This window comes from Phaethon lepturus, unplaced genomic scaffold (genome assembly GCF_000687285.1).
Source record: "Phaethon lepturus isolate BGI_N335 unplaced genomic scaffold, ASM68728v1 scaffold5314, whole genome shotgun sequence".
In the NCBI taxonomy this organism is placed as follows: Eukaryota; Metazoa; Chordata; class Aves; order Phaethontiformes; family Phaethontidae; genus Phaethon; species Phaethon lepturus.
In genome coordinates this window covers 259-15857 of record NW_010533857.1, presented here as the reverse complement: position 1 = coordinate 15857, position 15599 = coordinate 259, and the positions used below count along the sequence as shown (strand labels likewise).

Below are 15599 nucleotides of genomic sequence, written 5' to 3'. Positions count from 1 at the left end.
GCTGTATTAAGGAATAAGTAAAATTGTAAATTAAAAAAGTATCTTGGAAATGTGACCCGATTCCATATTTGCCCACAGCATGCTAACCATTGGATAGGATGAATGCTCAACTGTGGAGTTATTAAAATTCAAATTATTGCTTATAGTATGTGTCATTATTGTCAGTAACAACACAGTCTGCACTAAAAATCCTGCTAACCAGTGCTACAGGTACTGGCAGAACTACTTTTATTGTGGAACCTGGTGTACGCATACATGGGTGTAAGCGTGATATTTGTGTCAGAGTGGGGAAATGGAACATTTTGAAGATCTTTTCTCCCTTAGTCTGTGCAAGAAGCTCCTTTCCCCAGCAAAATCCAGTTTTGGAAGGAGTAGAGGGAACGAATGGCAAACGGACAAAACCAGAGAGAAACTAAAATCCTCTCTTCACTTTTGCTAGCAATGACATCAAAGTGGAGGGGAAGGAGGCTCCTGGACATGGCATGGGCAGCCCCCATGACTCGGAGCTGCTGCGTGTGGGGGCAGATCGCACATTTCAGTCAATAGATAGGGGTACAGAGATGTTCAAGCAGCCAAGAGGAAGAGCTAGAAGTCACATGGAAAGGTGAGCTCAGTAGCCACTGCTGTCCCTTGGAGCAAATCTTATGTATGGCTAAAACCGCCCCACAGCTGTCCTTTCCACCACAGCTTGCAGGATTGCCATGCGCCTTTCCGGGGCACACCAGCAATGCCAGTGCGCTCCAGGGCCTTTTTGTCATCTGTTACAGGCAGACAGCACGACGGTCAGAGCAATAAGCTAGGCTTAGAGGAACAGGGCCAGCTCACAGCTCTGCAGAATTACTAGTGTGACCAAATCCCAATCTCCCTGCGTGTTGCAAACTCCCCTTGCACAGCAATAATCAATGAAACTCCCCTTCTCCTCATTTTACAGGATTTTGTGCAAATAAATATTCAAGAGGGTGTCAAGAGCACCAGCGACCTCTGAAACATGTGCATTCATGAGGGTGGTAAGCTAGGTGGAAAGCAAAGTATCTGGAAGGGTTTTTACATTGCACTGGGCTGGATGTGATGCAGGCATCAAGTGATGTGTTTTCAGGGACCTACTTTCTGTTGCTTAGCACAAAATGGAGTGGGGAGAAGGTATCCTCTATAGGTAGGCTCTCTACGTCTTCGACAGAAGTGAATTTAAAAATCTACAGGGAAAAATGCAGGACATCCTTGGGAGGGAGAAGGACATTTGGTCCTGACTAGTAAAAGAAGAGCTTGCAAGGACTAGAGGAGACCTATTACCTGTGATTCCATATACATGGGACACAAATATTTGCTTCCAATGCTACTTTTCCAGCACTCAGATGTTCTCAAGCTTTTGTCTCTTAGCCAAGTCACTCACTGCCTGCTCTCACCTTGCAATTCCAGGAAGTCTTGCTTCACTGCCAGATTCGCCCTAAGTTCATGCTGTCATTTATTTGGTTTTTCCCCACCATCTTCTCTGTTGAGCGAAATAAATGCCAAAATTTGTGAACATCTCCAGCTTCCCATGAGCCTCTGCCTCACCCTTCCACCCACAGCTCCTGTTCCCCAACACCCCCGCCCCGGCACAGAGTCATGTTCTGACAGGTTCTTGGTATTACTTCCCCCTCCCCACGGCCAGGTCTCTAGTTCACTGTATTTCTCGGAACCGCAGCTGTACAAAGAAAGCACAAGGACAGCGTCTGCCAGCACCCAAACCACAAGCTCCACAGCTGCACAGCTCCAACCAGCAGACAGCTTTCAGCACCAAGACAGTCAAGAGGTTGTCACTGCTCAATGGTGGCTACAGAGCTGTGCGGAAGTCCAGAGCTGAGGCAATCACATGCCACAGTCCGACAACAGTGAATGACCCATCTGATGTCTCTGCAAGTAAAAGTACAAGGCTAAGAAAAACGAGAGGAGGGGAGGACAGGGAAAGGCAAGGGCGGGAGGTCACAAATTCACACTGCATTCCCTAGAAGCACCCTTTTCTCATGCCCTGCATGCCCTCGGGAAAGCAGGGGAGACAAGGTTCCAGGGGTACAAGCCAGGGTGGCAAGAGGCTCTAACCTCCCATGTTAGCAAAAAGGACAAGGAAAGCAAAAGACACATGAAAACCTGGGTAACCTTCTCTCTGCTCTCACACACTTCCTGGGAATGTTGTACTTATTTGTGTGCTTTCCAGAAACTTCTGTTCTCAGAATCCAGGACTTTCCATAAAGGCTGATCTGATATTAACCAAATCACCCCTCCCCTCCTGTTTGTCCACTTGGCTGCCAATCAGCACATGACAAAACCCCAGGAAACCAAGCTGGAAACCTAATTCCATGGCAATAGCCATAAAGATCACTGCCACATATCCTCCTTCAAAAACTAAGCCACCAAGCCAGTCCAGTGCTTAGTGGGCAGGCAGGCTATGGGTTTTTGTCCTGGACTCTTCTGCCTGGCACTGCAGTAGGAAAGAGAAAATGTTGCACAAAGCCCATGAAATTCTCCCTATACATGTATAGAAAGTAGAACACCAGAATAACTCTAGAAGGAGCCACTGATCCTGAAAGAAAAGGTGGCTTTCAGCAGAAGCAACGACAGACAAACAAGTAAAGGCATGCCTAATACTGAGGAATGGGTTTGGCTTCTCTGTCACACAGCAGAAGCTCCTGATGTGTTAAGGCACATGCCAAGTGGTCTTTCATCTGTTGGAGGAGAGGCTGTGAAAACAGCCGGAAATTACTTTACCAAAAGGCAGCAACTGTTGCAACCCATATGTTCTAGTGCCCAAGAGAAATTACCACAGTTATCACATCTCAACTTAGCCATGCCCAAGAGGGGCAAGAAGAGTGGATTGAAGTCCCTATAAAATGGCTGTACCTTGGGTTGCCCGCACAAACCTCTGTCTAGGCACATGTCTCCAGAATCAAGACATTTTCTTTCTCTGCAGATACTGGTATTGACCACTGCCAGATACAGCATCTAGACAGATGCACTGGTCCAGTTCACTAATCCCTAGCTCTGAACTTCCAGTTACTTGGATGCCTGAGAGAAGCTGGGTGTGGGGGGCAAATAGATTTTCTTCCCTGTTCATGTGGGAATCCCCTCAAGTCCCATCCCTCTTGTAACAGACATTCTATAGTTTGTTTTTGTGCAGTTCTAGTCCTAAATCTTGCTCTAATTGCTGATGAGCTAAGATACTCAACTGAAACTCACAGGAATAGAGAACACTTTCAATGAGAAAAGGGAGATTAAAAAGCTGAAGACTTCACAGAGTTCTTCTAGGGCCAAAAAAATAAAGACATTTACAACAGAAAGATCTGTAAGAATGTATTAGGAAAGTCTATATAAGTTAACCTGGGGAACAGGTTTGTGCATGACTTCAAAGAACAGTCATGTTCTTCAGCACAGATTTTAACTTTAAGTTTACATTTTTGAGCCTGTCCTGGAATTCAGCAACTTTGAAGTAATCCTCTGCACTAGCACAGCCTTTTTTAATTGCATAGGAAACAAGGAGAAACTACTGCTGTAGTTCATCTTGGACAGTCAGCCAGGAGCAATCCTGTTTTTTCCTCTATTTCCTTTTGAACAAGAAGAATTGTGTCCTGAGAAAACATCCTGTCCTGATTCTAAAGTGGCCAGCAATAGACCCTTGCTAAGCTGTTTCAGTAATTAATTACACTCTCTCTTAAAGATCTGCACTTCTTCTTCTAGCCTGCATTTATAGTGCTTGTTATACACTTGTCCGTGAAACCAAAGAGACTTCTGTTATCAAATTTCTGTTCCCTGTGCCAGGTAATTAACCCCTAAGCTTGTTTTTGCTGAGCTAAGCAGTTTTTCATAAGGCTGATTTTTCCAGCTGTTCATCCACCTACTGGTTCCTCTCCAAACCTAGTTTTCCATTTCTTTCTCAGCCAGTCAGTAACATAACTGGACAAAATATTTTTGCAACTACTCCACTACTGCAGTACACAGATTATTTAATCCTGCTACTTGTACTTGGCAATCCCCTGTTAACACACGCAAGGATCAGGCTAGCCTGCTGAGCAGCCCACTGGAAATGGGTGCTCATGGTCAGCCAACATCCGTTAAGACCCCCAAATCTTTCTCCAAGCTCTTCTGGCAGCAGAAGCCCCTCAGTCACAAGGCACAGACTACATTACTTAGAATCACGGAATCATCTAGGTTGGAAAAGGCCCTTAAGGTCATCAAGTCCAACCTAGCACTGCCAAGTTCCCCACTAAACCATGTCCCTAAGCACCACATCTGCATGTCTGTTAAATCCCTCCAGGGATGGTGACTCAACCCCTTCCCTGGGCAGCCTGTTCCAATGCTTGGCAACCCTTTCGGTGAAGAATTTTTTCCTAATATTCTAATAATGTCCTAATTTCCTAATATTTGCCTCTGCATATATGATCCTATTAAGCACTTGTGCCTAGCTCAAAAGACAATTCCAATTGCTCTGCAGCAACAACAGACTCCCTCTAATTCCATTTCCCAGCCTCTGTGCCACAGCCCACTTTCAGGAAATACTGCTTTCCTCCAACATACTGATAAAATATTGCCTATCATATGGGCAAAATGCGATCTGTGTGAGGCCACAACAGCAATGCTCCAACTTTAGCACATTTGTTTACAGCTACATTTTGACAGATCTCAGTTAATTTTTTATCTATTAAATAATGCCCTATTGCATTTATACTCAATATACCTCTTAGGAGCCTTTATATATTTCAAGAAAGGACCTTAAGCTACATACAAGATAGGGCACCATTATCCTTTTCATTTCCCAGATTGAGAAGCCAGTGATGCAGAAAAGAGAAGCAGCCTTCCTTTGAAGAAACAACAGGTCAGAGGCAAAACAATGGAAAAAAAAAAAAAAAAAGGCAATCTCCTGACTCGTGATCCATGGCTGTACTCACTAGACATGGGACCTTTTGACCTTCCCAAAAAGTAATCATCTCTGGCAATGAAATTAGGGAAATGAAAAGCCATTCTGCATCAAAAGTTTCCTTTTAGCACACATTAAAATGGAAAATGTGTGCACTGCTTGGACATAAAGCACTGGAAAAAGGCTCCACTTTACAATCTGTATACGTGCATACACATGTCAGGAAGCAAATATCCTCCCTCCTCTGTGTGCTTGACCTTCTTGAAAGGTTAATGATTATGTTTAGCTAGAAGTAAGGTTAAACTTTGTGAAAGGTTTCTCCGAGTAAATCTTTGCCAAAAGTGCTTTCGGAGAACACCCCAGCACAATGACTGCCATTCAGCAGACAGATGCAAGTGAACAGCAATGGTTTCGGTGTACTGAGCATGTCATCCTGGGAAAGAAACGATCTATCTTGGGAAACAAGTTAAACCCTTAAAAATCGTAAGTGGAAAAAGAATTGATTAGATAGCAACAGGACTAAAAATTACAGACGCTATAGAGAGCATGAATGGTTTAGGTGTTACACAGTAAAAAGGTAAGGGCTTTCCTGTTAAATGAGCAGGCAGCACCGGAAGCAAAGAAAATACTTTTCCCATTTACAATACAAAGTTACAAAGATTTGTTGTCAGATGATGTCATGGAGGCTAGACACAGACAGACTCAAAGGGGGTTAAACAAATTAACGAAGGACAGATCCATTAGTGATTATGAAGCAAGATGGGCCCAAATCCAGCTATGGCTAAGAACAGCCCTTAACTGCTGACTGCCAAAAGAAGGGGGGATCCTTCCATACCTATCTTTTCCCTTGTAATTTTGCCCCCCGCATCTGCTACAAGCCCCAATCAGACACAGCATATTGAACTAGGCAGACCAATATAGTCTGACCCACTAAGTCTTTTTTCTTGTTCTCACAGGAGATTGCAGCCACAATCTTTTTTGCTTGACTATTAAAAAATGTTCTGCATGGCAAAGGCTTGTAATTTCTTTCTCTAAGATGTCTCCCAGGCTAAACAGACATCCTTGCCCTACAGTGTGCTTCCGCCCAGCCCTTACAGGACAACGGACAAGCTCAGACAATGTAGGGTCTGAGCTCGTGCTGAGATCACAACAGGTCAAGGAGGTGTCACCAGGGGACTCCTGGGTGGCCTGAGGGTCAGAGGGGACGGCATAACTGCGACAGTCCTCCCAAGCAGAACTGGAGCTCTCCTCCCAGCAGCCTTCCTCCAGCAATAATGAAAACTCAATGCCCAAGAACCTGACTCTACCCACACAGTGGCTGCAAGGGATAAATGATGACCATTTTTGTTTCCACTGAACAAATAAGCCTTCACTTCCTTTAAAACGCAGCATCTGAGAGAGAAGGGGATCAGAAAACACCAGAAATCCTATGATAATTAATAGGAAATAGAGCCATCAGGAACTCCACTCTAAGCCTGGAGTGCCCTCTAGGGGTAAAAGCCTGATAAAAGCTACACACCCCAAAATACCTCCTTCGGAAAAGCCCTGGACCAAACTAAACCTTTCCTTAACAAAGTCATGGTGAGGCTTCATTTAGCCTGTATTTGCCCGTACAAAAAAAAGAATTATTTACCCATGGTTGGCTGACTTCTTCTCTTTGTCCTATTTTTTCTCTGATCCACAAGGCTGCTGTGATGGTAACACTGCCCAAGGCCTTCCTTTGGGAAAAGGACTTTATTCTCCATGAATACAGTGCCTGAGCAATGTTGAGACAGGGATTCCTTGACATTACAATAATAATCACATTACAAAGATAACTCACGAGACTGAGCACACCCCTAAACTTTGGCCCAAACATCTTGCCAGTGCAGAAGCCTGGCTCTGATGGTCGCACAAGGAAAGCACGCAGGGACACCGGTTTCCGCAAGCCCTTGCAAACCCACTCAGTGCTTGTAGCAGTGAGTCTAAAGCTTTTCTTACAGAGGGCCAGGTAACTGGAGGAAGGCAAGACTGAGGGCGGCTTAACAAAACTCCCCTCTAACACTGTATGTCTGTGCTCAGTCCTGTACACCAAGAAGCTATGAGTGAATGCAATCACCTTTGTTATCATGCTCTCAGAGCTTAAGCAGGACCTGCTAGTTTACCAATTTTGGCTGCTTGTCCTCTCCCCACCTCGATTCCCATGGAACAGAAGAACAAAGCCACATGTGCTGACAAAATATTCCCAGAGGGAGCAAACGGGAGAGGGCTCAGCTACCAGAGAGAACTAAATGGACTACAATGGAGCAAATTTCACACAGGGCAAAATTAAGCAGTCAACTGAGCTTCCCTCTTTGCATGTGTCTCTCTGTCCCCAGGACTGAAACAATGCTGGTGGTTTATGTCATACTGTGTTTGCCTTCACGCCATTACCAACGCATCTGGGAGTAAGAGTCATAACCCTTCTGTTGTAACCATAGAATAAAATGTGCAATAAAGATGGCTCCTCTTCCTTTTAGTCTTTGAATCAGCAAGCAGGAACATTTACAGAAGCTACATAAATATAACCAGGAAGCTAATTTTGCAGCTGCTTGTGTATCTGTACTACAAGTCAATTTAGGGAGTCACATTTACTCAGGCAAGGACAAGACATGCCATGTCGCTTATGTGTGCTGTCACAGATAACCAACTTGAACCTGGGATATCAATGCTGATAATGAACTGCTTCCCAAAGAACAAGGATTATTTACAGGTATTATCTGGTGAAAAGTTTCAGCACTATTGGTTTTAAGAACGCTGCAGACAAATCCTAAGCAGAAAGAGAGCAACAGATGCTGCTAACTTCAATATGTTTGAGAGGAGATATTTTCATTGCAGTTTTTAAATCCAGTGAAGTCTGGAAAAATTACTCTGATGAAACAAAACATAGGCAAACCCCAGCTCAAACACACTGCACAAAGCTCTGAGTCAGAGATGACCAACCTTTACTTCCTAGCCACCAGCTCACTTTGTGCAACAGGTTACACAAAAAGCACAGTTCCTGGAAGTAGCACATGCCTAAAGCAACGTCCTGCCAGGTGCTGCTAAAAAGCTGGATCTTGTCCACGTGCTCTTCCTGTCCAAGCAACCTCCCCACCACCAGATCACAAGAAAAATCTCCGTTGCTAACAGAGCTGCAATTCCTGAGCTATCATCATAAATATGCCAAAAATGTGCCTTCATAAGTAAGAATTGTGACACATCAAATGAAGTTTTCCCAGAGAGATCACGTTTGAGTTAAGCTGTTTATGCTACGTTTTTGCACAACGGTATGTTAAGCACTTTCAAACACAGCATGTTACACAGCATGTTACACAGCACTGCATTTCAGTTTGGGCCAGCGGAGATGCTTTTACCAAAATCACGCATGTGGGCGCAATTAACAACGTTCTCAGGCATTAGCTGCCCTGGTTTCCACTCCACACAATAGGCCTTTGTTTGAAGCCTGGCACTGCATGGAGAGAATTAGAGCACGGTACCAGAGGAAGCCTTGCCAGCAGATGTTTTGACTTGCAGAACATGCAAGTTCTCCCTGGTTTTAATGCTCACGTTGCATCCATGAATTAATGGGGAGTTAAGAGATTTCTTCTCTTTCTTCATACATTGCCAATGCTACCTCTTCCCCAGAAAAAGCAAAGATGGTCTTCCTGTCTCCAAAGCCCACTGAGTCCTTGACATCTCTTCTGATGCTGTCAGTAGAAGACATTCTGTCTGAATGATCCTTTTCATTCCTTTTACAGCATGGGCCCCTGATACCTGAGCAGAGGGCCGCCAGCACATTACAACATTCACCAAGCAGCAGGCAAATGTTTGAAGAAATTACTATTAGATTGAGACAGTTTTAAGCTTCTGGGATTCCTAAGTGGACAAGCCATGGAGACCATTTCACCTCCAAAAGTTGACACAGGCTCCAAAAGAAAACAAATTCTAAGAAAACAAAAAACAAAACAAACAAACAAAACAAACAAAAAGAACCAACCCCAAACAAAAAAAAAACCTCACTACTAAACAGAAACGTCCTGAGGACCAGTAAACAGAAAGACTTCTTTAGCCCCAGCCGGCAACTAAGCCCCACGCAGCCGCTCGCTCACTCACTCCCCCACGGTGGGACGGGGAAGAGAATCAGAAGAGTAAAAGTGAGGAAACTCATGGTTTGGGATAAAGACAGTTTAATAGGTAAAGCAAAAGCCGCACACGCAAGCAGAGCAAAACAAGGAATTCATTCACTACTCCCCATGGGCAGGCGGGTGTTCAGCCATCTCCAGGGAAGCTGGGCTCCATCACATGTAATGGTTTCTTGGGAAGATAGACACCATAACTCCAAACATCCCTCCGCCCCTTCTTCCTTCTTCACCACAGCTTCATATACCAAGCATGAGGTCATATGGCACGGAATATCCCTTTGGCCAGCCTGGGTCAGCTGTCCTGGCTGTGTCCCCTCCCAGCTTCCCCCGCCCCCCCAGCCTTCTTGCTAGCAGGCCAGCACTAGAAACTGGACTGTCCTTGACTACTTAGCAACAACACAAAACATGAGCACGTTATCAACATTTTCTCAACCCAAATCCAAAACATAGCCTCACACCAGCTTCTAAGAAGAAAATTAACTCTATCCTGGCTGAAACCAGGGCACTTTCTTGGATGGTTCCATAAGCTGAAAGCTAAGCTATCAGGGAAAGTGTCACCACATAGTTCTTAGGCTTTTCCATAGCAGGGACACTGAGGAAAATGGAGTTTTAACTTGATCATGTATGGCTGTTCTTTACATTCTTGTGACTGCCATTCGTATATAATTTCAGCCCAGGTCAGAACTTATCCTTCAGTTTCCAGTGTTTGTTTTGTTACCGTTCAGGAAACACTTCTGCTTCCAGTTTGTCCAGAAACCACTGTGGAGCCATCAGGTAGTAGATGCCATTGCCTACCAGCCTGCACTGTTTTAGTCTGCACACCAACGAACAAGGTCTCTGGAATCCATTACATTTTCCAGTAGCAGCTTTCTACGACTGCGTGATTTTGCTAACAACTTTTGGACAACTTTGAGATTATTGTCCTTGTATCAAAGTACAAAGTATCAAAGTATCCACCAGGATAGAGCAGTATAGGTTTTGAACTTCTAGGAGTCATTGCTATAGCAGAAATAAGGAAAGCAAGCCAAGTCCTTCCATCAGTGGAGATGAATCTCTGTGTAATTAAGTGATACGCTGGCTTGCAACATCTCTTGCTCTGAGACAGGAGGCAGAGTTCACCAGCACCAGCTCCAGATCACAAGCTTAGAATCCCCCTCTGTTCTAAAAGGAGTGATCCAACCTCTTCATCACTGCAACCTCAGGATATACAGGGCGCATTCATAGCAACGCAGTGCACAGATTCAAGCCCCCCACCACGTTCCCCACATTCATACCTCTGTTTCAGGCCGAGGAATAAATACTGGGGGTCTCATCTTCAGAGTCAGGTCCTGAAAGTCCCACTCACCAAGCACATACTGCACCGGCATTCTGTAGTAGGCAAAAGCAAGAGTGAACACTTCATGACTACACTCTGTAACACAGAAAAACCCTCAATACCGTGCTTACCTCATTACTAACCACATAGCCCTTCTAAGGGTGGGCATCTAGACACCCCTAAGGCTCTCAATCAAACGCGCACTCTAAGGGAGCTGTGGGAGCTCCATTCCCACAACAGAGTTTGTTATCAAGCACAGGACCCACAGAACTACAGGCCAGTCAGCCTCACCTCACTACTGGGGCAAGCAACAGAACAAATAGTCCTGGAGGTTGTTTGCAACCATACTAAGTTACAGGAAGGTGACTGGGAGTAGTCAGCATGGATGTACAAAGAGGAAATCATTCCTGACCAACTTGATAGCCACCCATGACACATGACTAGCTTGGTAGAGAGAAGAGAGTAATCAATACTGTTTATCTAGACTTACCTAAGGGTTTTAATAATGTCTCCCATAACATCTTCATATACAAGCTAATTAAGTATGGACTAGATAAATGAGGTGGACTGAAAATTGGCTGAACTGGCAGGCTCAGAGGGCTGTGCTCAGCAGCACAAAGCCCAGCTGAAGGCCAGTCATTAGTGGAGCGCCCCGGGGGTCAATCTCACATAAAATCTTCGTTAATGATCTGGAAAAAGGGACAGAGAGCACCCTTGACATGTTTGTAGATGACAGAAAATTGTGAGAAGTGGCTAATAGACCGGATGGGTGTGCTACCTTTCAGAAGGATGTCTGGAGGCTGAAGAGATGGGCTGACAGGAACCTCATGAAAATCAGCAAAGGGTAAGGCCAAGTCCTACAAACTGAGGAGGAATAACCCCGTGCACCAGTACAGGCTGGGGGCCAACCAGCTGGACAGCGGCCTTGCAGAAAAGGCCCTGGGGATTGGGTAGACAAGTTGACTGTGAGCCAGCATCGTGCCCTTGCAGCAAAAAGGCCAATGGCTTCCTGGGCGGCATTAGGCAGACCATTGCCAGAAGGTCAAGGGAGGGGATCCTTCCCCTCTATTCAGCACTGGTAGGAAACATCTGGAGTGCTGGGCTCCCAGTACAGGAGAGACATGGACATAGTGGAGTAAGTCCAACAAATGGCCATTAAGATGATTAAGAGATTGGAGCATCTGACGTAGAAGGAGGGACTGAGAGCTGGGACAGTTTAGCCTTGAGAAGGGAAGGCTCAGGCTGGAGGAGCAGGGGAGGGAAATCTCATCAATAACCATATTTATCTGGTGGAATGGAATAAAGAAGATGGAGCCTGACTCTTTTCAGTGGTATCCAGTAAAAAGACAGGCAAAGGGCACAGACTGAAATACAGAAAATTCCATTTAAACCCAAGAACTACTCTTTTTTTTGCCCCTTTTTTTTTTTTAACACTGTGAGGGTGGTCAAACACTGGAACAGGCTGTCCAGAGAGGTTACATAGCATCTGTCTTTGGATGTACTAAAAACTGAATTGGGCATGGCTCTGAGCAACTTGTTCTAGTTGATCCTGCTTTGAGCAAGGGGGGTAGACTGGATTTCCAGAGGTCCCTGCCAACTTTCATGATTCTGTGAATTTTGAGGACATGTTTTCAGCTGCTCTGAGGCACCATACCTCATTTCCTCATGTAGAACAGCACATACTCATTGTAACCTTAACAGTATTTAAGACAGAGCAACATGCAAGTTAGCTCTGAGATTTTGCATTTCTGTTCCTAACACAAGACTCAAAAGCAGCAGGACAATTTCAGGGAAGACACTCAGATCCTACAAACAGTAACTGCTGGGGACTCCCTGGGAAACACTCACATCCCATTCTGCATAAATCATGGCAGGATTAATCCGCACAGCAAAACGAGGATCCACATCATAACTACACTTATGTAAACAAGCAGGAGGATGCTACCTCCAAACATGCTCCCAGGCATCTCCCACCCTTCTAAATGATCCAAGTTCCTGAATATTTCCTCTCCCCACACACTACTCCCTAGGCCCAGCCTGAATCCAAGTAGCTCCTTCACACCAAACCCATGTAATTTTTGCGATGAGAACCCCGCACACAGAGCAAGCAAATGGAGGCCAAATGGAGACCAAAGCTACAGCAGCCATGGATACCTCAAACCATCACAGAAATCCCCTTGCAGGCAAAGCCTAGAAAGGAAAGCACAGCAACACTGCAGACCAGTATAGGACTGGCAGCTGAAGTGAGTGCTGAATCAGACAGAAGGGGCCAAGGCTAAATTTTGTAAGCACAGAAGGACTTAATGAAAATGTACCCAACTCAGAATCATTATTGCCAGTTTCCTGCTCCTCCGCAACATCCTTTGAACTCTCTTTGCTCCCAGACAGGACAGGCAGGTGATTTGCTACCTGACAGCAAATGCCCATCACTTGAGTCACAGCACTGTTACTTGACATGTCAGCTGCTAATGGTCTTCTGCCTCCTCTCTGCTACCATTCTTCTGGCTGCATTAGGACTGAAGGAAAACCCTACAAAGGAACAACTGTAAGAGGATGCTCCTACCTTTCTAGTCGCTTGTTGCTTAGCTGCTGGATTTGCTCCTGCTGCACTGCTGTAAGTGGAGTGTGGAGGCTTTTGGAGCTCAAGCTCTGAAACTGAAGACAAAGTCACTTTAAAACCTGCGCACTTGGGTGTCCCCTGCACCCTCCCAAGGGCATCCTCCAGGGAGACCCAGCGTGCTGACAAACACAGATGCCTGGGACTGCTGGAAACCGCAAACCACCTGCAGAACCTATCTGCAGGTTTAAAAACAAACCTGTACAAATGTTCTGCTGCTTTTCGGGGCTCAAGAACAGGCAGAATTAAGACTCATTCCACCAACCAAGTCAGGGTACAGTGTAAGTGTATATGTCATGGGCTACGTTTCAGGCCCTGCAAAAGGAGGCCTTTAAGGGACCCTAAGTGCTCTACTGGCAATAATAAACTATGCCTTATAGGGAAAGTTGTTCTAATTCCCACAAGTGAGATAAAAAGATAGGTAAGGGATTCAACCAAAATGACGAAGTGAGAGGCACACACAGACCTTGTTCCTTTCCTATTACTTAACTGTTTTTGCTCCCAGGACAAATGACACAATATATTCACTGGATTCTCGTGCTTCAGGGATCCCATTTGTCTCAAACACCTTCTGCCAGTAGTTGACCACATCTGTCGCAGTCACGAGCCCAGGTCTTGCACTGCAGCTCTGCCTCAGAGATGACTGCTTGGGACTGAGGACAGGACCTTTAGTTTGACTCAATCTCCCTGGCACACACTGAGGCGAGAGACCCAGCAACCTCTTGAGCAGTGGGTGGGTGAGGCATCTCATTGTTGCGAAGTCAGTTCCTGGCTTCCACATGTGTTCCTTGTTACCATCAGCTGATCTGGTCAGTGCTGAAACTCACAGCACACTTGGTGCTACCACAAGCCACTGTGGCAAAGCACTGACTAACCACAGTCAGTGGATTCTTCTCAGGGCAGCATGAGAACGGCACTGGTTTGCAGCTCTTCTTGTCTAGAAAAGGAGGCAAGAGCACAGCCTGAATCCCTCAGGCTAGCAAATCACAGGTTCCCCTCTGACAGAATGCAGGTGGCTTGCCCTAATCCCAGCCCACAGGTACAAAACCCGTTACTCACACCCTGAGAGTAACAAAGGATTATCCCAAGAAAAGACTCAGGTGACACCTAACCAGCTCTGCCACTGCAATCCACTTCGCACAGCTGCCCATCTTCACAGGCTACTAGGCAGCCAGTCCACGCCCACGGCAGGGCAGAAGCAAGCATGCCTATACACAGGCACAGCACTCCTGCCTGTCCTTGGTCCCAGAAAGCCACAGTCACACTGGGTCTCCACCCAATGGGAGGTAACCCTGGTTCCCTGCAGGAAGACCTTCAGCGTCTCCTAGATTCTTTTATTCCTCTCTCTGTTCATAAACTACGAGTCCTAGGTTAGCCGGCGTGCTCACAGAAAACTCCATGGGTCAAGGGTCTTCCACACTGCCACCATCCCCAGAGAGCAGACAAGGGGGTGCAGAGCCAGGGCTGAGCTGCTAGGAGCAGGGGAAGGAGAAAAGCTCCCAAGATACAACCAGAGGGAATAGAAACACTTGAAAGATGCAAAGGCCAGAAAAGGCAAACCTTGCCAAAGGGAAGTCAGTCTCATGAAGAAAAGAACAGGCAGAGCCAGACAGGGAGGGAAGAAAAACAAACAAGATGATTGCAGGAGACAAAGGAGATGAAACTTTACAAAACAGCTGCTACATATCACACTTGGAATTGTGCTTTAATGGAGACAAATAGAACAACCACCCCACTTTCCTGCTGCGATCCATCAGGAATAAGGGACGCCTCCCTTCTGACTCACAGTCCCTGGAGCCACTGTGGGTTTCCCCAAGTGCCCATTCCCATTCCTCTATTGATGGCTGCTTTTCATCACTGTCTCAGAGAGGCCACAACCTCCCCTACTCCAGTTCCTCCAGAAAACCACCACACAAACAACTAAATACCTCTCCCAACCAGGCGACAGCCCCCAGGGTGGGTGGCTCACTGCTCTGCAGGAGTGCTGCTGCAGGGAGATCTGGGGAGGCTGGGTCAGCTCCCACCTGGGAAGATGCTGGCACTGATCACCTGCAGCAGCTCCGAGCCCTGCTGCATGGGGCACCTGCAGCTTGGGGCCTGCCTGGCTCTTGCTGCACAGTGAAACTGTGTGAAAAGTCAGGCCTCCACTGCCCTCCTTTGCAAAAACCAAACCAAACAGAGCCCAGGGAAGCCACAGAGGGAATACCCTGCAGCAAAGACCTCCAGATTGGCTTACTTGCTACCTCCCGGCAAAGGGGTAGGTGCTCTAGGAGCCCAAGGGTCCCTTTCTTATCATCTTCATTATAGCCAGCAGAGAGAAAAGAAGTTCCTGTGAAATCCTGCCTTTACGTTATGCATAAGCAGTCTGACAGCTAGTCTTTACCTCAGCAGCTCCCCACCCCAAGGCCCTGTTTTGAGGATACTGCCACAAGATGAACACTAAAGGAATAAACTATAACCATTAGTGCTGTTAGGGAGGAAGATAAGACTTTAACTGGCCATGGCTGGAACAATGCTGCCAGTACTGTCATTATTACTAAAGGAGACCAGCTACTGATGTGAGGTCCCTGCCAAGAACGGTCCCTGCATACTACTACTTGGTGCAAATACCTGTTTGCACACAGGTAGGGAACAGAT

At 46.1% G+C, this 15599-nt stretch overlaps 1 protein-coding gene across 1 annotated transcript in view; it reads right to left on the bottom strand.

Moving 5' to 3' along the window:
* Positions 1–13743, bottom strand: part of HEMK1 (HemK methyltransferase family member 1) — a 28828-nt gene extending 15085 nt beyond the window's left edge. Inside the window, exons 1-3 of the mRNA XM_010285323.1 lie at positions 13453–13743; positions 12909–13000; positions 10305–10398 (exon numbers count right to left, since the gene is read on the bottom strand). Of these exons, the coding sequence (XP_010283625.1) occupies positions 10305–10398; positions 12909–13000; positions 13453–13743 (477 nt within the window). The remainder of the gene's footprint in view (positions 1–10304; positions 10399–12908; positions 13001–13452) is intronic.
* Between the last annotated feature and the right edge of the window lie 1856 nt (positions 13744–15599).